At 32.6% G+C, this 24,430-nt stretch overlaps 1 protein-coding gene across 5 annotated transcripts; it reads right to left on the bottom strand.

Moving 5' to 3' along the window:
• LOC123679009 lies at nucleotides 1–24,430 on the bottom strand. 5 transcript variants are annotated; one of them, XR_006747334.1, is made up of 7 exons: nucleotides 24,140–24,430; nucleotides 21,468–21,533; nucleotides 19,389–19,646; nucleotides 18,669–19,320; nucleotides 5,149–5,208; nucleotides 2,633–2,908; nucleotides 1–330 (listed from the first exon to the last, which is right to left on the bottom strand). XR_006747334.1 is itself a non-coding variant. In XM_045616318.1 (4 exons), the coding sequence occupies exons 1-4, from the start codon at nucleotides 7,090–7,092 to the stop codon at nucleotides 244–246; spliced, it is 426 nt and encodes a 141-aa protein (XP_045472274.1). In that variant the 5' UTR covers nucleotides 7,093–7,244; the 3' UTR covers nucleotides 1–243. The 5 variants fall into 5 exon arrangements, 2 of the variants coding, with proteins under 2 accessions (XP_045472274.1, XP_045472275.1); XR_006747335.1 differs by having other exon boundaries at nucleotides 24,145–24,428; XR_006747333.1 differs by having other exon boundaries at nucleotides 24,163–24,428.

Below are 24,430 nucleotides of genomic sequence, written 5' to 3'. Positions count from 1 at the left end.
CCTGGTCAAGAATTAATATATTGTAAGGGTCCTTTGTAAATACATTTAAAAAATTTATTGAACTTTTCCTTACAAAATATTCGAAACGAAAACAGAATGGATATCGTGACAATAATCAATAAAATCACATTTTCCAAAAAAACGCCACTTTCTTGATTTAATTAGTTCTCGTAGCGATGAAAAAATCCTCATCTTCATCTCCTCCAACAGAAGTTTTGAAAATCGAAATTTATGGCAACATTCTCAAACTGTTACTACGGTTATGGTATCAGCGTGGAATCCATTTATTCCATCGACCAGGAAAGTGATAGCGAGAAGAACTCCACTCGTCTGAAATATTAATTGATTTCAAGAATACATTAATATCTGACACAAATAGTAAGAAATTCAAAATAACAAGAACCAGAAAGTTATAATGATATTAGGTGTACAGCTTTGCTTCCGATGGCTGCAATAGATGGCTGTAGCGGTAAGTGGTAGTCGAAATAAATAGATCGTAGATGTCATACAATAAGCTTAGGCATTTGTAAACATAAAGCCATCGAAATATAAGTCGATTTATGTCTGCATCATATGGTTATTCTCGATTAAACATGCCAGTTTACTAGCGAAATTCTCATCATTTGCGGGATGTTTTAATTATCTGCATCAATATGAAGAAATCTGCGGCTGAGGCTCATCGAATGCTTTGAAATACCTATAGTCAGGCCGCTATTAGTGACGAGCCGAGAATGGTTTCAACGCTTCAAGAACGGCAATACAACGAGAGACATGATGAAGTGATTTTACAATTTTACAGCATGACAATGCTCGACCACATGTTACGAAGGTGGTCAAAACATACTTGGAAACGTTGAAATTGGAAGTCCTAGCCCCCCCGCCGTATTCTCCAGACGTTGCTACTTCGGACTATCACTTGTTTCGATCAATGGCACACAGCATGGCTGACCAGCACTTCCGGTCTTATGAAGAATTAAAAAATTGGATCGATTCGTGGATCGCTTCAGAAGATGGCCAGTTTTTTCAACGCGGAATTCTTATGCTGCCGGAAAGATGGAAAAAAGTAGTGGCCAGCGATGGACAATACTTCGAATCATAAATGTATAACCAGTTTCTTTCAATAAAGCCTCGAACTTCGGAATAAAACGGCGGAAGCAAAGTTGTACGCCTATGTACTAATAATAAAGAACCATTATATCGTTATGTTATACAGGGTGATTTATTATCTCACCGACAAACCATGAAAGGTCATATAAAGTAGTATAAATGTCCGATTTTAAGTATTTAAGTAGAAACATGCCTTCGAAAGTTTCATTTATGTCTATTGATATGATTCATTAATGAAAAGAAATATGCTTAAAAACGAACCTGAATACACTCAATAGATCATTTTCAGTAGATATTCTATACGTCGTGTTCTGTTGTATTAGGATTAGACTATAACAATTTAAGAGGAAATACCACCACGTGGCTCTTCCCGCGTATCAGTCAAACATAAAGTACCAATTAATTTCTCGTCTGGCGCTCCTACAATGACAAAACTATATACAGTGTACGAAGTTGTACATTCACTTTAAATTCTTAATCTTCTCGAAGCATATGAGCAGAGGCAGCACTGTACGACGGTCGATTTTTTTTCACAAAATTATAGTTTTACCTATTTTGTGATGATTTTTTGTAGGGTTTTTCTTGCGAATATTTTGAAAATATATCAGTGCTTTATAAATTGAACAATTTATCGATTGTTTTGCGAAAAACAAAAGGCTCCCAAATTTTTTTTTCCTTCTTCGACTTTTTTTTTCGTAAACTAAATATAGATCAATGTACAATGTAGATCATTGTTTAAAGAAATCATGTGAAAATCCCATAAATATCAGTGGTTGCAAGAGGAGAAATCAATTGTTTTGCACTGAGCAGTCAAGTCATGGTGGTATTCCCTCTTAAGATTATTATTTCATATCAATAACTACAATCTCAACCCAATCGAATTTTTGTAAGTGCTTTCCTTATGTTTTTCTCATAGGGGAGAGTGAGGCAAGCCATACGGGGCAAGTGCGTCTTTCGCAATATCTTCCTTGTCCGGCAATATATCCGGCAAAAATGAATACAGTTCCTCGTACAGTTCGCGAGTGAATCAATTACCTTGTGGTGTCAATGAAAAACTTTATGAAAAATTGTGAAAATTAAGTAGATATGGTGATTTACTGAGATACAGCTTTTGTCTTGTGATAGGAGGACAAAAAAAAAATTCACCAGAAAACCACCAACAATATCAGATGAAGAAAAAACACAATATAACGAAAGAAATTAAGACAATTTTCATGAAGAATGAATAATGTGTATTAATAAAGCGCCTCGATGAACGAAGAGTAGAAGAAATGCTCACTTAAGAATTATTATTCTGTTAATTTTGTGTATTGAATAAGTATTTAAAGTTATGTTTCAATCAACAAACATTGTTTTATTCGCAATTTTGAGGAAGCTATACCTCGTTAAACCTCAAGGTGTCTCAGTTGCCCCACCTCCCCTACAATGTCCCAAATCGTCAAAAAAAGGGATTGTTTGAAATAAATTCAATTTGCTTCGAGTTCTCAATCAAATATTGAAAATATTAAAAATATTAAACACTTACCCCCGCCAACACCAGTTGAATGTATGACGATCCATTATACAACATTATGGATGAATAAGAAAGGATAAACATCATAAATATGAGATGAAAGTATTTCTGATACTGTAATATGGATTTGAGGGCTTCACCCATATTTACAAAATAAACTATTATCAAAAACAGCGTTACTCCTAAAGCTATAGCTGATAACACTGTGTATGTCCGGGAAATGGGGAAATACAGATCCGAGTATTTATTGAAAAGTATTGTAAGGACCATTCCTATGGAACTGAAAATCTAGAAACAATTTAAGTAATTAGTTCCTACACAAAAATATGAAGAAGATTTGAGATCTATGCATTCCTTAACTGTTGGATATTGAATATATTAGTCCAATTGAAAAGTCCCCGTTGTGAGGCACAGATGGCGGTGCTAGTATTAAATCTAAACGATTTTTAGTTAGTACCAACCTTCAAACGATACGTGTCAACCAGCAGTCCGACCATTAGTGTGTGAGATATTGCGTTGTGAGTGTAGCTACGTTTTTTATTTGAAAAAAGATGAAAAAAAAAAGAATTTCGTGTGCTGATGAAATATTGCTTTCTGAAGGGAAAAAATAAAGATAAAGCAAAATCTTGGCTTGATGAAGAGTTTCCGGGGTCTGCACCAGGAAAATCAACCATCATTGATTGGTATGCTCAGTTTAAACGTGGCGAAATAAGCACCGAAGACGGTGAGTGGACGCCCAAAAGAGTCTGTCACCGACGAAAAAATCAAAAAAGTTCACAAAATAATTTTGAATGACCGTAAAGTGAAGTTGAGTTAAGATAGCAGACATTGTGAAGATATCATCTGAACGTGTACATCATATATCTTTCACGAATATTTGTACATGAGAAAGCTATGTGCAAAATGAGTGCCGCGCGAGCTCACAATCGATCAAAAGAAACAACGTGTTAACGATTCTGAACAGTATTTGAAGCTGTTTAAGTGCAATAAAACTAAATTTTTGCGTCGACATGTGACATCATATATCATTCACGAATATTTGTACATGGGAAAGCTGTGTGCAAAATGGGTGCCGCGAGAGCTCACAATCGACCAAAAGAAACAACGTGTTAACGAATCTGAGCAGTGTTTGAAGCTGTTTAAGTACAATAAAATTGAATTTTTGCGTCGACATGTGACAATGGTTGATACATGGCTCCATCATTTCACTCCGGAGTCCAATGGACAGTGGACTGCACATGATGTCCACGGAATTCAAAGCGAGAAAAACATAACAGTCAGCTGGCAAGGTTATTGCATCCGTATTCTGCGATACGCAAGGTATAATATTCATTCATTACCTCCAAAAGGCCAGACCATCAACAGCGATTATTATTATAGCATTATTGGATCGTTCAAAGGATGAAATCGTTGGAAAACGGCCCCATTTTAAGAAAAAAAAGGTAATGTTTCATCAAGACAATGCGCCGTGTCACAAATCAATGGCAAAATTGCAAGAATTGGGCTTCGAATTGCTTCTGCATTCACCGTTTTCACCAGATCTAGCCCCCAGCGACTTTTTCCTGTTCTCTGACCTCAAAAGAATGCTCGCTGGAAAGAAATTTAGCGCCAATGAAGTAATCTCCGAAATGGTATCGAAAAAAATGGAAGATCGCTATAATTGCTGTATCCCCCTCGAAGGCAACTACGTTGAATAACACCTAATATCGAATTTTGCCAAAATAATGTGTTTTACTATGGTAAACCGGGGACTTTCAATTGGTCAGTAATGGGGCCCACAGACGATGAGCAACATGGTTGCCAACCAAGTTGCCAATTAAGTTGGCAACCTAGTTGGCAACTTGGAATAACAACCACCCACTAGCCCACAGACGTGCGACTTAGTCGCCAACTTGACAAATTGGCAACTTGGTTGGCGATTAAGTTGCTCGTCTGTGGACCCCTTTCATTACTGATGCATGAAATTCGAAGCATTTCATGAATAGGAAAAAACTTATGAAAGAGCTGACAATGTTGACAATGGAAATGTATTTCTCACTCATTTGAATTTTTTAACCGAAGAGACATCAACCAAATATGCAATATACATTTTATATTGTATGTTTGATTGGTATCTTATTGGTTGAAAAAAGATTTGAAATGTATTGAACGTAATGTGAAAACTGCCACCTAAAAAATTTGTCTTTTCTTTAAAGCGTCATATTTCGGAAAGGGCTGAGAGAAAAATAAGATGAATATAGCTTTAAAAGACTTCTCCTTTCGAAAAAAAAGGTCTGTTAATTTCTTATTGAACCTAATGAAGAAAAATCATGAAAGAAAACTGAAAAAAAGTCAAAAATTTCATAGTTTCAATTTCTATCCCTCATTTTCCACTACTTGAGTCCATCGATCAATCAATAATTATCCTTTCAATAGTTCTTCCACTTGAAAAATATTTTGTTTCCAATGTCACCATAGGTCAATCAACAATATTTCAATAGAAATGAATATCTTACCTAAATGAAAATGGATATAATAACTTTACTTACGAATTCAAAAACTTTCAGGGTTCCTGAGAAGGTTCTGAAATATCCAGTTTGGAACACCATCTGAAAATACTCAATTCATTAATAGTGAAGATGATTTCAAGAAAGAAAATTCCTAAAGTTTACATGGATATTGGTTCAAGAATTCTTAGAATTCGTGTCAACGGAACAGTCGTGCAAATATTCACGAAACCAAGGATTTATCCTAGTTGACATGGGTAGTGAGGCACAATCGAAGTTAGTTATGTGTGGAGATCGACTCGTTTCAACGGAAGACTTGTGACGAAACGAATGATTACGAAAGGCGGCACGATCGCAAAACGGGATATCAAACATCTTAGATCTTTAAGGAATCTATAGTGGAAAAAGACAAGGGTAATTTTCGATTTTTTTTTCGTACTGAATTGTGCTGTAATAAGTTTTTGATACTTTGTACATTTGACTCTTTGTTTTGGTAAAAATAAATATAAACACTTACTACTTTCCACAGATTTTAATTATTTCCGACAATTGTTTCGCCGTCTAAGCGGCTTCATCAAGGTGACATTGCAAAGTGTTGAATTTTGAAATTCAATTTCAGCTATATATACAAGAAAAATGAAAGTGCCTATGGAGCAATAAAATGTTAATTTATGGATTCTTTGATGGGTCAACGGTCTTCTCGGTTCGGGGTACTATATTACTTTATTTGGTGCAATTTGGAATTTCCGAAAAATTTTTACTTAAAGATGTTCAAAAGCGGTGACTTATTTACATTTGTTTGGGAATTTAACAAAATATGTCTAGAATTGTACCCGTTAATCTCTAGTGATTCTAGTAGATTCAAACGGTGACTTTTATTTTCGATATGGAGTATTTTGTAATTTGAATTGAAATTATGTCCACTTCCTGATAAATGATCTGTATATGACGAGAAGGTGTTATCACTAGTGTGACTCCTTTGGTGTTCGTGAATCCTTTTCTTGAAGTTTCTTCCAGTTTGTCCAATATATACCATTGGGCAGTCACAACAAGTTAACTTATAAACTTCAGATCTATATCTTTTTCAATCCTGTCTTTATTGTTTTTTATTAATAATAAAATAATAAAGGCAGACATGTTCATTGTTTTCAACGGATGAAATGTTTAGTACATTCACTGGAAATCACAAAATTCAATTAGAAGCTAGGCCAGCACCTATCTTTTTCGCTAGTCTCAGACGAGCCATTTCTTATACCCTACTGATTGAAACTCAGCCTGAAAATTTGGACAAACTACGCCAACGAATTGTAAATCAGTGTCGTCAAATAACTCTAGTTATGCTGAACCATGCTAGAGACAGTTTTCAGTCAAGATTGTATTATTGTATGGAAGTCAATGGAGAACAATTGTCAATTCGAACAGTTGATTTGAAAACGCAGATCTAATGTTTGTTATTAGAAGCAGGATAAAACAATTCGATTTTTCTTAAGAATGTGATTTTCTAAGTTTGTAAAAAGGGCTCAATAAAAATTTGGCCACTCTGTAAAAGTCTAAGACTCTGCTTACATATAAGAAATTTAGATAGTTGTTGATCACATTATGAAAAGGAGCACTATTTTTAAATGATGTTTATGAATTTTCTTCCGTTGTAATTAATAATCATTTCTAAATAAAGAGTAATTATTACCTATTATATCTGATTCAGGTAACGAGCTATCAGAAAAGGAGTTCGGCTCCAGCAATACGAGACGCCACTGGTATCAAGTGAATGTAGGTGTAAGCATAACGACTTACTCCTACTCCAATGCAATCGAGGAATATTCCTCGATGCAAAATTATCTATTTCATCTTCGAACGAGATAACAGATGTATGTAGGTATGAATATACACGAAAATGATTAGAAAATTTTGTCCTAAAAATGCAGTAAAATCAACTCGATAATCTTGTATTATATCGTAATATAATATTAGATATGTACTCACCATGAAACCATTAAATTTATGGATTATCCGAAATGTGCAAGCAAAGAAGTAGAAAACATTCACATTCTCAATCAATGTCTGTTATTTCATCTAGATGGAAACTTTTTACGAGTAGATACTCCTGAACATTCATCAATAATTGTTAGTAATACTTAGGTACATATTATCTAAATGATACGATCATAATCATCTTATCGTTTGAACCTATTACCAGCTCAAAATTCAAAAAATACATCTTGACGGAATTATATAGTGCTCAAATCAACTGAGTACAGCATTAAGGTTGTAGACTACTTTGCGCTGAAACTGCAATTCCGCTAGATGGAGCTACCCGAAAATTTTTGGTAGATTTGTACCTGACACACCCATTCAACTTGAAGAACCGCCTGTTTGGTATTTATTGCCCCTAATAAAATCTCAACTCTCGATGAAGCCCAGCAAAGAGTAAATTTGTGTTTCTGTAAACTTTAGAAATTCAGTTCAGTTTAGATACAGTGGCGTATCCTAGGGGGGGGATAAGGGGGATATATACCCCCAGGAGGAATATCCATTATATGTAACAACCTTATATATCACAATCTTATTATGAGTTAGCAAAATTCTTTGGAAAACTTCTTCAAAAGAAGGAAAATTTGATTTTTTTTCCTTTATCCCCCTTCCAAGGCTTATGTCTGGGTACGCCACTGTTTAGGTGTATAATCATTCAGAATGATTATTCAAATGATTATTTGACATTTGACACGTATTATAAGTCGTGAAAAAAAATTAGTGAGGGCAATAAGAAAAGAGTAACAAAATAGGAATGAAAAGTTGTATTTTGTTCTGTCTATCGGGTGTCACTTTGGGTTTTTACAGATATATTCAGCTCATCTAAGTTCAATATTCAAGCTTTGTTTCATCGAAATCGGATGAAAAGGGTTATTGCCAAATAAAATTCACACAATAATTTGTTTTACTAGGCGACAAAGTAGTGATTGACTACCTTAGCTGAATTCCCAGCCACGCTACGCTCAGCCATGTACAGTATAACTTCAGTAGTCCGGGCAGATTTCGTTCCGGTACCTGCCCGAATTATGAAGGCGTCCGGATTACTGGAGTGATTTTAATTTATGAAATGAAGCAACTTATAAATTATCAAAATAAGGTTTATTAATCAATTCACAAAAAAAAATATTATTTTCTCATAAAATAAAACAAAACTGAACAAAACACTCAAGTACATGTAACACGTTATGTAAATATGTATATGTAGGTATTTATAATATTGTATACATACATATTATGTATGTATGCAAAATGAAATATCTTCTACTTTTTTGAAAAATACATATCAATTTTAGTTTGGACCTTTTTGGATGCATCTATATCAATTGCGTTGTCTTTAAGCCTTTTCAAAAGCTATAAATGTTCACCTGACAGCTAGACTTTTCTGTGAGTGTAAGTGTCTTATGTGATCGTTTGACTGCAACCATTGCGTCCGGCACGCTCAAAAACAAAGTGCAGAATGAAAGATGCTGCCGCCACGCTGTTTCCAACCGACATGTTACCGTTTTTTACATGTATAGACAGGAAAATGCTATTATTTTGCATAATGAATATTTTCGCGCCCGGATTTCAGAGGCAAAAATTTCAAAATGCCCGAATCCCAGCAGTGTCCGGAATACTGGAGTGTCCGGGCTAGCGACTATCCGAACTATCGAAGTTGTACTGTATTAGTATTTTTTATAATATGACTCGGCTTTGAACTATCAGCCGCGGCAATCTATCTACTACTTTGCTACCTATAGTGAAATAAATAACTATTGAAAGTATTTTTTATTTGACAATAACTATTTTCATCCGATTTCTATGAAACGAAGCTTAATTTATTTTGTAGTGATAAATTAAAATAAAATTTGATACAAATTGCAATTGTTGGTATGGTTGGTTGCTATGGAAATGTCCATAATAATTATAGTTTGAAAACTTTTTGGAATGTTTCATTTCCATTAATCATTTCTGATGATGTCATTCATGAAACTACTTACTTTGCTGCCTAGGCAGGAAAAGTAATACTTTACTGATTGATATGTGTCTGCAAAATTAATATTTGTTGTCAATCGGAGGAAAAATATTTTACAAATTTCAAGAACTTTTTTGGTGTGCAAGGGGAAGCCCTACTCGTTATGCAATCTTGATGAATTAGGGCGCTTCGCCATAATTGAGTTACAAAATAATGATAATATAAAAAATATCACAAATATATGCACTGTTATTCACACGTTTTCCGAATAGCTTAAACTAATATTTTTTGTATCATCCATTCAAATATATAGGTACTCATCATATAGAAAATATACTAATTACACAGTTCCTTTTCATAAATGGAATAAGTTATGCCTTCAAAATTGAATTATCTACAAATATCTTTTCTTATATATTCTAAGAAATAACGATTCATAAAGTTCTAGTTTGATTTATAAATTCATTGAAATTGAATATATAGATAGTGAGAAAGGGCTGCATATCATATATTTGTCACGTATAGGACGGCCTGACGGACTGACCAGAATCGAATTTGAGGACGGATTCGTCATCGGTGAGTCAAACACTATCGTTGGAGACCATTCCCGTCACAAAATTCGAAAAGTACGGCCATTGTGGCGAAGTGATATCTCGAAAACTATCAACATTTAAGAAATCTAAAGAAACGAAAAATGTAATGTGTAAATTTTTTTCAATTCAATATGTTATGATCCTTCCTTCATCAACGAAGGCATCTATTAACTCGAGAAAAAATAGGAATATATCAGTACTGTTAGAATTTCATATTATTGAAATTCAATTACACAAATGGCGGATTTTTTTTGGATTGAAAGCTCGATTAAAAGATGTCATTCGCTGATGGAGAAACGGTATATGATGATGAAAAAGAAAAAACGCACATCACTTTACATTGCATTACATAAATTTTTCATTTTTTGTTAACGAAAATAATTATTCAAAAAAAATATTGCAATTTCTTAAACTTTTATGACATGAAATTTTCAAGGAGGTATGTATACAAGAATGGCTTCACGAAGCGAAAAATGTTTACTATAAATTTTTTCAAGTTAATATTAATGAAGGAAGTACGAGAAAATTTTCTTAATCAAGAATTGCATATTTTTAGGGTTAAATTGAAATGATAAATATTGTAGATAGAGTTTCGGGAATAGGAAGTTTTTCAAAAGAAATTTTTTTTTTGAGAATTTTTTTTCAGATTTCTCAAATATTAATAATTTTCCATATTTCGGCAAAAATCCAGATACTTTTTTTTCATCTTAATTTCTTTATGACTTTTGAAATTTTCTTTATGATACTAAGCGCTCAAAATGTACTTCTCCAGACATCATTATGAATAAAATCAGCTAGCATATATATTTTAGGAACAGTATCGTTTGTAATTCTAACAATGATTTCATAACAAGTTTTCTACCTATCCCTATTCTTCAGTGCAATATTGTCATAAACTAGTAATGTACACAATTTTAGCCAATCAGAGAAACCCTACCCTCGTAAATCATAAGAGTGTCATTCATCTCGAGCCATAAAATACAGTCCAAGATTCTATTGGCGTTGATGTTGCAAAAAGGCGTAAACCTTTGGGAGGCGTTCCAAAAAGCATAATTCCATATGAAAAACATCTACAATTAGAGCAAATCAAGCAATTTTAAAAAAATGTTTGCACCAATTCAAAACACATAATATCACTGAGCATTTGTGGATGAGTTACTTGAAATGAGAAGTCTCTCTAAAGCTGAATAGTCATTTAAAGAAAGTGTTTAATTTCAAAGTTCGATTTGCGGAATACTATCGATTTTTTTTTGAAAATCGAGAAGACATGCTCAAGTTCACTATCACGTCATTGTTCACTCAAAAAATGAAATGAATCCGACCTGTATTTTGGAAATGGGAAATGCAGTTGATTAGCACTGAAATAGCAGTGGTATGAACAAGGTATTGAACACCCTTAATGCACGAGTTTTTGAGCGCTCGTTCATCCATGCACCAATTGTATGAAAAAACGAGCGTCCTAAGCTTTCGACTTCACGTCAATAAATTCTTGAATATTTTTTGATATTCTGCTTGAGTTTTCTATCATTCTTGTGAAGCCGGTAAATACGAAATTTTGCATAAAGCACGAAATTATAATTTTTATTCACTTGCAGTTGCAAACTTTTGCCACCTCTGAGTTTTTATTACTAAATTCACAATCATATCAATTATATTTTATATCAATAAAGTTCTAATTTTGTGATTTGTGCTCCATCATTCGTTAAATATTTAAATTTTTCTCGAATTTTCGAAATTCGTACATTATGTGTGAATAACATTTTTTTCAAATTCTGTGAATCGAAATAAGAAATTAATAACCTCAATCTGCCGTTCCTTAAAATTTTTTTTCATAGACTTCAGCCTATTCAGTCTGCTGGTAAATCGGCAACTGTTTATTGGAAAAATCTTTACTCAGTGGGATTTGTTGTCAATGAAATGCTTTTTCCATTTTCTGTTTAAATCTTCTTTGTTCTTGATAACGTATCATCACGAAATTTTGCATGCAGCTTGAAAATTTTATCTTAAATATACAGGCAAAAACTCATTCTGATCGGATCGGTTGTGATTTAATCCTTAAATTTTGCAGAGAATCTTGAACGCAACTACGTCCATTGTGTAGTCACGAAAGTTTTTTCAATATTTTTCTTGAATTTTCTATGATTTTTGTCAACCAATCTTCATGAAATTTGTCACGAATCTTTAAATTGTTTAACATCCGAGCAGATTTTCATTCCAATCGAATTTGCGATAATTGAATTAACACTGAAACAAAGTTTCGTTAGTTCATATTTAAAGAATTTCTAGTTGGATTATACTCATAAGCGAACTCAACTGTGTTATTCGAAATTGATTTTACGGTCAGTTTTTCAATTTTACATGTCGATTTGACGATTAGTATATGTAGTTCATGAGAAAAAACAAGAAAGAACTCTATGACTACCTGTTTTGATTGTTTTTTCTGTGACTTTTCACTAGAGAAACAGTTACGCTCAGTTAGTTTGAGGTTCCTCAATTGCAATTTTTGTGAAATAGATGAGTGGTGAGTTCTGAACTATAAGGTACTGATGAGGAAAAATTATAAAATACAAATAAATACAAAAATTCCGAAACGTACGTCTGTCTTTATGTTGTAGTTTTTCAATTCGTCAACCGTTTACTCAATTTGGACAATTTTATTTATTTTGAATTATCTTTTGGTTGGTCAAGACTCGTCAAAGGCTGAAAATGCAGTTTTTCTAAAATTTCAAAAAAAGATGTAAAAACTTATCTGAATTGAATTCTTGCATGTGGTAGAAAAATATGGTAAATCAGAGGAACGATTGAGAATGTTTCAGTCCTCCTGAAAAGTCTTAAAAACTCAAAAACGCTGAGCAGAAAGGAGTAGTTAAACTTAGGCTGATCTCGAAAATGCCACGTGGTTTAAACCCCTTATGAGTGAAATTACTGTAATTGCAGTGTATTCCATGTTTGGTTTTCCTTAGACCAGTAAAAAATGGTTATATCGAAAGAATCTTTGCTATGGAAATAAATTCAAGTGGCGAGAGATTGATGTTGACAACTTTGTAAAGGAACCATTTGTGCCTCATGTTCGCGTATAGACAAATTACTTAAATTGTTCGAAGAATTTTTTGAGATTTCATCTTACAAAAACAAAATAATATGATTGGGAGGTTGCAATTGGGATTTTAAGGAAACGGGTCACCATTCATAAAAATGTAGATGTAGAAAAAATATAATTCAAAAGATATTACCGGATATAACAGGAAAGCTGAAGAGAGTTCCACTCAAATTGATTATGTAGAGACAAATCAACCGTAGCGTATAAGTATGTATTTTTTTCTGCACCGAGATTTCGCAACTTCTTGCCTTCATATATGAAACATAATAAGCAAAAATTTTAAAAAATCGAAAACAGCATTGTCTTTCAGCGCTCGCTTATTCATGCGCCTATTGATAATTGGGCTAAAGCATTTATAATGACTTTGCAACTAGTACACAAAATTCTAGTTTTCTGGTAAAACACTAAAATCAGACTTTGACTTAAAAATATTGTTATACATCTACACGCAAAATTTCAACTCAGACTGATATGTTACCACTGAAAAACTCAAATGTTTTAGTTCTGATGGAGAAATCAACACGAAAATTTGCACAAATTAATTTTTTATAAAACTTGAATTCTTTTGAAGGTGCATACTTCATACAGAGATAGCAAGAACTTAAAAGGTTTCAAAAATACGCCATATATGCGAGGTTCTCAACAATTCTCTTGAATGGAAGAGAATAGTTTCCAGTTTAGACATTCATTTGCAAAAGTCTCTATTTGACGAACGAATTTATCACAAGTTCAAGAAACATCTCATTGGGCACTGCAGGCAATATGTTGACTGTATTTGGTTTCAGAATTTTGTGCGTAAAATGAGGTTCTCAGTCGCTAACAATGACATAAAAACACGTTCGAATGCGACTTTTTGAGCAAATATTTAGAGCGTTTTCGAAAGGATAAAGTGGTTTTTGTACGTCGATTCATCAATATAGATGGGACTTGGGTATATCACCATCTCAGAGGAAAGAAAAGATGGAGGTGCCTTATAGCATTTGTTGACATCGCTATAACATTTTTGTTTACAAACACTTATAATGTACTGCGTTGCCATTCTGAGGAAGAAGTAATCTTTTCTCCGTTCTGTGGCATAGATATTTTGCGAATATTCTGAGGATTTGGCAACACGGTTCTGTTGTTGTTATTGCACGTGTCAACTAGAGGTGCGTTAAGGGTTAACTGTTCATTTTAATTTCACGTTTGTAATCGGCGTTATTTCATATAAGTTTGTGAATTTTAAGTTACATATTGTTAATTTTAATCATGGTAAATACTCGAAAAACATGTATAGTGTGTAAAACATCGGAAATGAAAACCTAACCTATCATAGGTAAGTTCACGTTTTGAGTCCATAGGCGTAGAATATATCTCGTCTATGGCGTAGTGTTTGTGAGATATCGAAAACTTAATTCAATGCTAACATTTGTAGGTTTCCTTCAAATAGAGAATTTAGCAAAATATGGTGCCACGTATTAATATTGCAAATGAACAATTTGCCGAAATATGCATATGTTTGTTCCAAACATTTCAGCACCGAAAACTTAATAAGAGGCAGTAAGAGAACCATTGACTACGCCACTGTAATGTTTACCGCCCCTCTAGTTGTCAATTTTGCTGGTTTGTTGTTGTCCTATCTCACTTTATCATCATACTGTTGCAATTGATTACAATAAAACGCTATTTACTTCTAAGGGCACCTCTATCTTTTCTTTCCTCTGAGATCACCATGATTCTGAATCAAAACATTATGCTTAAGAGTGGTGTGAGCCGGGTTCGCATCCAGAAATCAGCCAAGAAGGTGTTAGCATCAGTTTTTTGGGATGCGAAAGAATTTTGTTTGTGGATTATTCGAAAACTGATGAAAAAATAAATTATACATTTAACTGCAACCATTTAGGCCAGAAGATCGAATACACCGTATTCACCATATTTGGCTCCTAGCGGCTTCCAAACCTAAAACAATTAATGAGTGGAAAGCGTTTTCCATCAAATGATGAGGTCATAACAGCTGTAGGAGCGTATTTTGCAACCCTTCCAAATTCTTATTTCAGGGATGAAAAAATATTATAATTGAATGTGGTATTAAATGAAAGCAGTTTTTATATTTCTTCTTTAAAGTTTCTTGTTTGTGACTGAATTGAATTCTCATTCGGTACTTTGAAACTCTCCACGTTGGATTTCTGAATGACCATTGAATTGTGGAGATTGTCCTGTTTTCAACAATTCATAGAACGATAAACATCCTGTATATTGACTAGTGAAATTAATGATCAATACACAATGCTGATAATAATCGACCATTTACGTATCCAAACTAATTTGCATGGAATACATGCAGATATCAGATATGGAAAAGATAAAATGTTCTTAGTTGAAAAACAGTATTCACCTGATTTTTTAATTAAATTCAATTCAATTTTATTCATAATTGAATTTTTGATTTGATGTACGCTTTAAAGACAATTGCAATTCAATTTTTTTAAACATCATCAGAAAAAATATCCTAGGTACGATAGTTTTGAATACCAAATAGTTTGAAGTTATGTCTTGATTCAATCAGATAAGATTTTTTTATACGGTCTTTCAAAATAATAAACAATATTATACAGGATTCATATGAGAAGTTGCGAAAAAAATCAGGTAGCGATTCCTTGTCTTTCATATACACTTTTTTGCGCCTCCCTCTCTTTAGTTACAGTCCACTTAAGATGGCGCCCGAAAAGTAGTTGTTAATTTCTGAAAAGTTTATAATTGTTTTTTTTTGTTACACTCATTTTATATTTGTACCAGTTCTCAATAAAAATATCGTTTCGTTTGACATCTGCCTATTGGATAAATTTGAGGAGAATAATTCCAACCTCCACAACTCAGTCGTATTATCTATTGATGTTTTTTTTTCTCAAAAACCGTAAATTTTCGCAAAAAATTACAAGTGACCTTATTTGTTAAGAATTGATCAGTCAATCCAAAATTAATTTACTTATAGTAAAATATTAATAAAGAAAAAGTTATTGCGAAACAAGTTTTCTAACCCGTGGAATCATAGAAGAACACCACCAACAATTTTTTCGAATGCCTACTCGCTCGCATCAAATGTCAGCTCAATTTTATTGCTGTGAATTTTTTGGTTTTCAAGAAAAAAATTATATCAAAATGATATGGTACAAATATAAATTGAATATAACAAAAAAAAAACAATTATTAACTATTCACATATTGAAGACAACTTTTCGGGAGCCATCTTTAGACGTTGTAATTAAGCGGGAGGGAGCTCAAAAAAAATTATATGAAAGATCCACCTTTTTTTTTTAAAAGGAATTCCCCCAAATTTTTTCGCTACTATTCATAAGCACCCTGTATATTTACTTATTTTTATTGAAACCATTGAAATACACGTTTCATATAGGTACATACAGGGTGTTTCCTAAACATGCGGCAAAAATTCAGGGGGTTGTTCCTTGGACTATTCTAAGAATATTTTGTCCTTCGATGATTTTTGAAAAACCTATTTGTTTCGAAGATATAGGGGAAACAAAATTTCAGATAATAACATTTTATTATGAAAAATTACATGAAAATTCAACTCAACCTACAAAAACTGTTGAAAATGACCACCTCTAGCCAGCATACAAGCATCCAATCTTCTCCTCATTGACTGCCGAACCCTTTCAAAAACACCAGGATCATTTCTTATTAAGTTACACCCAGCAATGATCCGATTTCGCAAGTCTTCCACATTTTCTACTGGAGTGGTATAAACTAATGATTTTAGATGGCCCCATAGGAAATAATCTAAGGGTTTTCAGTAATTGGAATGTTGTTAAACAAATTTAAAAATAAATTGTACCTACTTAGTAAACACAGTGCGGTACGCATTTTTATTTAAACTATTATTAATTTTAAAAATATGAAAAATGTTGTTCGCCCTGTATCTTCGAAACAAAGAGGTTTTTCAAAAATCATCCAAGGACAAAACATGCTTAAAATAGTCCAAGGAACAACCCCCTGAATTTTTGCCGCATGTTTAGGAAACACCCTGTATAAAGAGATAACTCCTGAAGATTTAAAACACCGATCGTTAAAAAATTGTATCAAAGAAAACGAAGCCGCACTTCACCCAAAAATAGATGATAGACCATTTGTCGAAGAAATACAGACAAGCTTGATGAAGCGCAAAAAACTGTTGAAAATAGGGGTAATAACAATAAAGTATTCCAACGCGCGACCGTAATATTTATGATCTGAATGCGGCACCTTTAACATGCCGACGCCCAACAGATATATTTATGACTAGATTACGGCACGCTTGAACATAGCCATATTTATATTATTTCTTACCCTAAATTAAAGTTTTATTGATCTGGATTCTCGACATTAGTTTTCTAGTATCTGGATTCTAACACCCTGTAGTGTGTTACATTTTTAGTATAATAAAAATGAGCTGTTTCCAAACATGTTTGCCGTTTGGTACTTGTGGTCTAGCAGACAGAATATTAAAGAAATTATTTCTCATCAATTTAAAAAAAAACATAGTGGTCTAGTTGAGTATTTTTGATAATATTGTTAATTTAACTAATAAAGAATGTTACGCGTTACTTTATGAGCACACACAAAACTATTGTATTTTTGTCCACTCTGTACCAATTGGAATCAATATGTGATAAATTTTTGAAATCAGCTCAGCTAGGGTAATCGGAAAATTGAGACAAAATGTGGTGTTCCATTTAAAAGAATGACGGTGGCGTCATTACTCCAAAGTAATTCACCTTGTATATTAAATTATTATTTTAAAATACGTTGAATAAAAATCAAAATTCGACGTGTTTCAGGATTATTTCTTAAAATGGTCTGTTTAGCTAAAAATGAATTTGTTCCGCTTATTTAGGGACACAGTGTATAATTTGGGGAATTTCGGACATATCTTCAACCAAAAATAAGTTTCTGCCCAATTAATGCCGTCTCTGGCGGTCTTAAAGACTTATGAGGAAAGTATTGGAAATAAATCACGATTGATGTTTGTATTGCCTCAAATAAATTACCAGAATTAGTTGGTAATCACAAAAAAAACTGAATTATAGGAGTACCATTTGGAAGGTAGGCATCGTGAGATAAAAACGAGGATAAAAATTAAAGCATTCCTGACTTCTCTGTATCTATTTTATTTCCACCTGAGGAGGAGTCAATTAGTGCCAGGACAGCCTGTATAGAATAGTCAATAGTCAAAAAATTATCCAACAATTCCGTTAAAATAGATGCGACCGAGTTGAGATTTTGCAAATGAATATACACAAACAATTTTGATAAGTTTTAAGGATTCGATCCTTATTTGATGGAAATGCATATTGATTTGATAAAGATAAATATAAACACCTTCTACTTTCCACAGAATTTTAATTAATTCAACAATTAGAAGCGGCTTTATCAAGAATAGGTCACATTGCAAAGTGTTACTTTTTAAAATACATTTTCATACATAAAAATGATATGGTTAATTGCTTTTGAAATTAAAATTCGACGGGTGCGGGGATTTTCCTTAATAATTCTTCGTACAAGAATTATTGACGAGTTGCGTTACTTTTTTGGCACGCTGTATAAATTAATCTACTGCAATCTGAAACCTCCGTGGAGGAAAACTACTCTCATCAATTAATCTTCAAATTAATTCAAATCAGATATTATTACTTCAAACATAATAATTTTAAGTTATACCTATGCAAAACGTTTTAAACGTATTCATTATTCATTTATCATATTCATCTATGCAGAATATCGAAAATGAAATGAGGAATGCACTAACGTTAAGTCAGGATCTGACATGAAACATAACATATCAGGTAACATAAAAGGAATAACATTTTTCAAAATTTTGATGGCATATAAAAAACCTAAAGATGCTCACCTCTGAGTAAGTAGCACAATTACAAAAAAATATACCGATTTATAACTTAGTTTTGCAACAAATCATGTATAAAAGTTATAACTATTCCTAATCACATTGCATATTATGAAGTTAGTCGACATCGGTTTTTCCTTGAACTATGTTATTGATGCTTTCAGCGCAGAAGAAGAGGTATGTATCAAATCTTAAAATAAACCGCATTACACATAGGCCATTATCAAGGTTAACTTCCGTCAATATTTCGAACAGATAACGCTTTTGAGTGGTATATGAGAATACAGGTTTCTATTATAGAATATTTTTGATAAGGAATATTATACAGTTCCCCTTATTGAATCGTTCATAGAAAACTAAATACATTATGCAAATGTTGAATCTCAACAGTTTTCTCAACAGAAATCCTTGATTACATGTTGATATCTTACTACACTTTTTCAATTGAAATATAAGAATATTATACTGAAAATGTATAATGGGTACTAGATTAGTGTTCTCGAGTTAATTTAATTCTAGATCATCGATCAACACAATTGAATTCTTGAAGATGTCTAACTGGCCTTGACCAATACATTTTTTCTGTTGGAGTGACTGCCAAACGATATTTATTCAGTGCATCTGCGATGTATACACAAGTATTGAAATATCCAACTGCCTGAAAATTAAATTCGAAATGATAATTTCTTTATTGAAAAACAGAGTCCTTTGAAAAAGAATACTCACGCAAGTTAAGATAAACTCTTTCCTCAGAGTGATAAGTAGTGATGTAGATGAAACAATCAAAGACAATCCAGCAACTAAACCATAAGCAGATTCCACCCAGTAGTAGGATGAAGGCATTCTGGTCAGTGATTCTAATAAAGAGATCACCAGGAAGATGGCAGTTAAAATAAAACCAAACATCGCTACCAAAAATAGGAAGTATGCGTGTGTTTCAAGTCCAACAACTACTAAAGATACTATGATGTAGATATTGAGAATCTGGAAAATTATGTATGTTAACTTCCCATTCAGATTTATATTATACACCTAACCGAAGAGTTGTACCGGGTTTTTGACCCGCCTTTAACTTTATTACTGAAAGAGGTACAAAAATTTTTTTTCTACAAAAGTTTCACGAAATCGACTATTGTTTTTCAAAATGATTTCACAAAATGAAATATATACAGAGTGGGCAATATATTGATTGCAAATTCATTTTTTCAAATGGAAAACCCTGTATATTTTTCAATATTTGTCTAGCTCTTTTTCCTCTGATTTCGAATATATAACATATGTTTGGCCTATCTCTCTTATTCTGAGTACCAAAGAGTTTCAAATTTTAAGAACCACCTGGCAAGCTTAGTAATCAGTTTTCAAGTGGAAGGCTGCGATAAATCAAAATGCCTTTCTTTGAGTTATCTCGTAAGCAACGATATATAACATTCGTTTGTCATATTCATATTCATCGAATATTCACTACACAGAAGCGGAAAAAATTGGAATATTTATGTGAAGAACAATAAAAATAAGATTGCTACAAGGAGAGAATAATATAATGGAGTTGCATCCAAATCATCCAATTCCAATTTATAGTGAAAAACGTATATCAGATCGTTGCTTACGAGATAACTCAAAAAAAGGCATTTTGTATTATCGCAGCCTTCCACTTGAAAATTGATTACTTAGCTTGCCAGGTGGTTCTTAAAATTTTAAACTCTGTGGTTCTCACAATGAAAGAGTTAGACCAAACATATGTTATATATTCGAAGTCAGAGGAAAAAGAGCTAGTCAAATATAGAAAAATATACATGGTGTTCCATTTGAGAAAATGAAGTTGCAATCAATATGTTGCTCACTCGATATATAATTCATTTTGTGAAATCATTTTAAAAACACTAGTCGATTTCATGAAACTTCTGTAGAAAACATTTCTTTGTACCTGTTTTAGTAACGAAGTTGAAGGGGGGGTCAAATTATGGTGAAAAACCCGGTACATATTATATACAATAAAATATACAGGGTTTCTCCAAATTGGAAGGAAATTCACGGATTTTATTAGTTTATTTTACACAGTTATATGTGTTATATGTTATTAAGTTCCTGCTTACAAAATACAAACTGGTTGATAATTCAACTAATTATTGTATTAGTACTTATTTTAATTTTTTTAATTAAATTGTTCAATGAAAATCTGAAATTAAGATATCAGTCGAAAATAATGTTGAATATAGTATCTACTCGTAATAATGGCTATTAATACATCGGGAAAAAAAACTATAATTATAATAATAATCTACTTGTTTTGTAGAAATGCATTCGCTTCTATATATAACTTTTTTAATCAATGCTTATCAATTTTATTGATTTTTCGGTTCGAAATTATCAATGAAAACAATATACAATTCCGCTAAGCAGCGGAAGTAGAATAGTTACTTCGTATTAAAAGATGTACTTTCGTCAAATAGAGATGAAACATTCCAACATTATTCCTTTCTTTCGGTGAAATAGTATTAAATGATCATGGGAAGAACAATCAAAACAAATTTTTCTTTGATCGTAGAATTGTATCCAATTACTCAATTTCTATACAATCACCAAATTATTTTTATGCACAACCCGCATGTTTCTGCAATTGCAACATACAAAATCTCGAAACTCTTATGGTGAAGCCAAGTATAAGTATAAGGATGAAAAATTTCTTAAAATTGCCAATAAAAAAAACATTATGAATTGTTCTAAATAACTGGGAGTTCTTCCTATTTTTCGACAAAGGCAAAGTGTACTTGGATAGATGGGATCAGAATAATTAATTTATAATACCTCTTCAACAATTTTAAGTACTCCTGGGTAGTTCCATATAGAAGTTGAGCTTTCAAATCTTCTTTCCTGAAAAAAAATCGATTAAATGAAATTTATTTAATACGCATTTAATCCTCTCGAACAAAAGAGAAAAGAAAGGTTATTTTAATAGTAGTAAATGAGGTCATCAGAAAGTCGAACCTTATCATTTGTGACCATTCCTGGATAGAATTAGAACAATACAGGATATTGTGACGAAATTAAATAACGCTAAATAGTGTTAAAGAACAATATGTTAAATCCATCCGTGAAAGGCGCGAATTCAGATTTCTTTGAGGAATTTGAGTAGTTTTGAGCAAGGAGTGATTCGATAAGAGTCAACTCACTGATAACGAATCCATCTGCAAATTCAATTGTGTCCGTCCTGTCCTAAACATGATGAATTTAGTTCTAGAAAAAAAAGATGTACAAAATTGATTTTTGTAAAGAATATTTGCAACTTGAATAGGCTATAAGTTGGTTGATGGACAAACTCCATTAGAAGTTCTGAAAATATTGCCGTATCTAAAAATTATTTTGTGATTTCAAAATTATTATGGATTCAATAGTTTCAATGATTTATTATGATGTATTTTAATATTATTTCGTTTCCACGATGACGTCATGATCTTTATTCGGTCATGTTGATCACTATTGTATCCGAAGATACAATACAAAAAATGATCTGAAACTTATACATGAATACATTACAATTAACTCATCAAAGCAGATGCTCAAAAACATTTTTGCCTTGAACCTCGCAATAAATTAACCATGAAATTCCTCCCGCACATTCCACAACACCTGTTATCGAGCTTGTGGTGTCGATATTCTAAGCTTTTATAAATTGTCAGGTCATTAATGTAGATATCTGTTTATTTTCTGAGTCAAGTATACCTACCAAAAAATTTAGTGCAAATGAGCATTTCAGAAGAAATCAATCTAAAAAATACCTGAACAATTGTGCCTTATGAGCGTGGCTTAGAAGCCAGCAGGTTAGAACCTGCACAAACCAAAGTTCTACGAAATCGTCATTCAAGTTCTTTACAGTTGGTATGATGACATTTTGAAGAATCTCCTGATATTTTTCTCCGTTTCAGTTTCCATCAAGACCCAAATGAAATGAATTGAGATTGTCCAGAAGTGGATATTTTTGCCATTTATGGAAAGTCACTCATATTTCCATCAGATGAACTATACAAGATATCTAGAATTATAAATCCCCATCAATTGTTTAATCTAGATACCGATAATGTCACGAAAACTGCATATCTCAAGAAACCAACATGATTCCTTGTGACCTCTGCTCCACCCTACCTTAAGGAGAGACTCATATACAGGGGAGGTTTGCATGAACGTTGTATACGCCATTCTCATACTCTAGATTTGCCAAGATTCCTTCTTTCCGTTTCGAGTCGAGGTTTCACTTACAACGCAGTCACTGTTCATAATTCAGTTCCTTTAAGTTACAAAACACATTCAGAGATGTTTTTAAAACGGAATTTAAAAAAATTACTGTTGCAGTTGCAGCGTGAATAATTTGACATATGTAATATGTTTAACTTTTTTTTTCCTTATGTTTTCAACAGAATATAATTTTATGTTTCAAGAATTTCAAGAATTGTATTTTTATTTTGTTATTACAAATTTTTGTTTTTTTTATAGAGGTTGAGTAAAAGTAGCTATGCCAAACTTCACCTCTTGAAATGTATTTTTCTTTTCTTTAATAAAGGCAATTTATTATTATTATGATTATGGGATAAAGAATAGAAGAAATCAATTTATTGTTCCTATAGTGCCGAAAAACGCATAGGACTAAGTTTTATACCACCTGGGACCCCGCCAACATTCCATGAAAAACTGAGGACTCCTTTAGACATAAAAAAATCTAAACAATTGCATATTCGAAAAAGGAAGATGTTTTTTTGACAAGTTTATAAACCAACATGAAAAGTTGTTGTAATTCTGGATAGAAAATGAGGATTCATTGGTGAAAAAAATGGATGGTTCAGTGGATGAATGAGTTATAGGCAAGTGTCAAATAACAACATCTGAAATATTCAGAAATAGAGTAATGAAGAAGAGGAAACTGCTATGTGAAATCAGAAAATTAAAAACTGACATGAAAAAATGCAAACCTGAATTTCTCAGTACTTGTATTCTGTAACATAACCCTTTCATCTTTCGATTCTTACTCTCTCACGAAAGGTGAAAAATATAATTATGATGTAGCACCATAGCAAATGAAGGTTTTCTAATTAGACTTCCACTGTTTGAAGAAAGAAAGAGGGAAATAAGTTGTGGCTCTCCTTTTGACACATTGACCTCACCTCTTTGGAATGAGAATAAAATATATATATCAAAAAAACTATAGACTTCCAAATCAATTGTTTTAATTAATTTAATGAATAGTTTTGGTAAAGCGATCAGCTGCGTATAGATATATAAGATGTGTAACTTTACATAATTTTGAATATTTTGATTTCAATATGTCAATAATATGTGTGAATTCATAAATACTAGAAGCCTTTTTCAGATGTGTATGAATATAGCTGGTATAACACCATAGAGCTATCCACCATAGGTTCATTCATACTTGAAATGAATATCATCGAAATTGACTGGACATACTGGAATAAAATTGTGTACTATACTTAACATAATTCAGCAAATGTACCGTTTCGTTCATTGACCAATCCATTTTATTTTCAATTTAGAAACTAGATCAAAACCTTGGGCCACAAAAACTACGTAATATTGAAACCTTTTGATATCCTCACTATAGCACTTCTCAAAACTTCACGTTACTATTCCAGCTTTTGCCTGGCTCTTATCTTATCGAGTTGAAAAAAATCGATTCGGTATCAGTGGAACTCCAGATCATTGTTGTTATGTTATATATCAATGTATCTCCGAAGTGAACTATCTAATTTTGAATCAACACC

Source organism: Harmonia axyridis, chromosome 4, assembly GCF_914767665.1.
Source record: "Harmonia axyridis chromosome 4, icHarAxyr1.1, whole genome shotgun sequence".
NCBI lineage: Eukaryota > Metazoa > Arthropoda > Insecta > Coleoptera > Coccinellidae > Harmonia > Harmonia axyridis.
This window is presented reverse-complemented; position numbering and strand designations above follow the sequence as displayed.